This window comes from Plasmopara halstedii, assembly GCF_900000015.1.
Source record: "Plasmopara halstedii genome assembly, contig: Scaffold_526, whole genome shotgun sequence".
Taxonomy (NCBI): domain Eukaryota; phylum Oomycota; class Peronosporomycetes; order Peronosporales; family Peronosporaceae; genus Plasmopara; species Plasmopara halstedii.
In genome coordinates, this window is record NW_020187446.1 from 1,364,360 (window position 1) to 1,364,931 (window position 572).

The 572-nt window shown below is 50.2% G+C and overlaps 1 protein-coding gene across 1 annotated transcript in view; it reads right to left on the bottom strand.

Moving 5' to 3' along the window:
- Positions 1 to 264, bottom strand: part of PHALS_11310 (uncharacterized protein) — a gene marked incomplete at both ends in the record, with an annotated part of 1,149 nt that extends 885 nt beyond the window's left edge. The window contains one exon of the mRNA XM_024726883.1: positions 4 to 264. Coding sequence (XP_024577515.1) covers positions 4 to 264 — 261 coding nt within the window. The remainder of the gene's footprint in view (positions 1 to 3) is intronic.
- Between the last annotated feature and the right edge of the window lie 308 nt (positions 265 to 572).

Here is a 572-nt window from a genome sequence, read left to right on the forward strand (position 1 = left end):
TACGCCATCCTGGTCGGCTGCCACCACCTTGGAAAGCGAATGCAAAAGGTACGCAACCTCATGAATGACATCGGGGACAAACTTGTTCGATATGTTTGCTTTCAATTCAGCAATCACCGCGCGCATATTCTGCTTCAATGCCGCAGGTGCAAACTTAATATCATCAAGCATTTGGGGCAGTTGGGACTTGAAGTAGGAGACAAGGTGCAGAGTCGGGCGGTCACAACCCTGCAGCGAGTCAATTGCTCTCTTGAAAACCCCCATGATCGACACCAGCGCTAGCACATAGTCCCACGACGTACCCCGCGTAACTCCCTGGCTGCGCTGCTCAAGCAATTTATCGTCTTGAGAGTGAAGAAACGCCTCAATGTCGCTGCGATTGCGCAATATGCTCTATTGCATCGACAAATGGCTGTTCCAGCGGATATCAATTGCAGTCTGCAAGATCGAGGGGAGTACAGCAGCTTGTCCAGACTTTTGAAAGTATGTAACTAGATCGGACGCACATACAAAAATGGTGCGGATGTGGGCTGGGACACCACTATCCTTGTGCACAAACGTGTCTTTCAGCA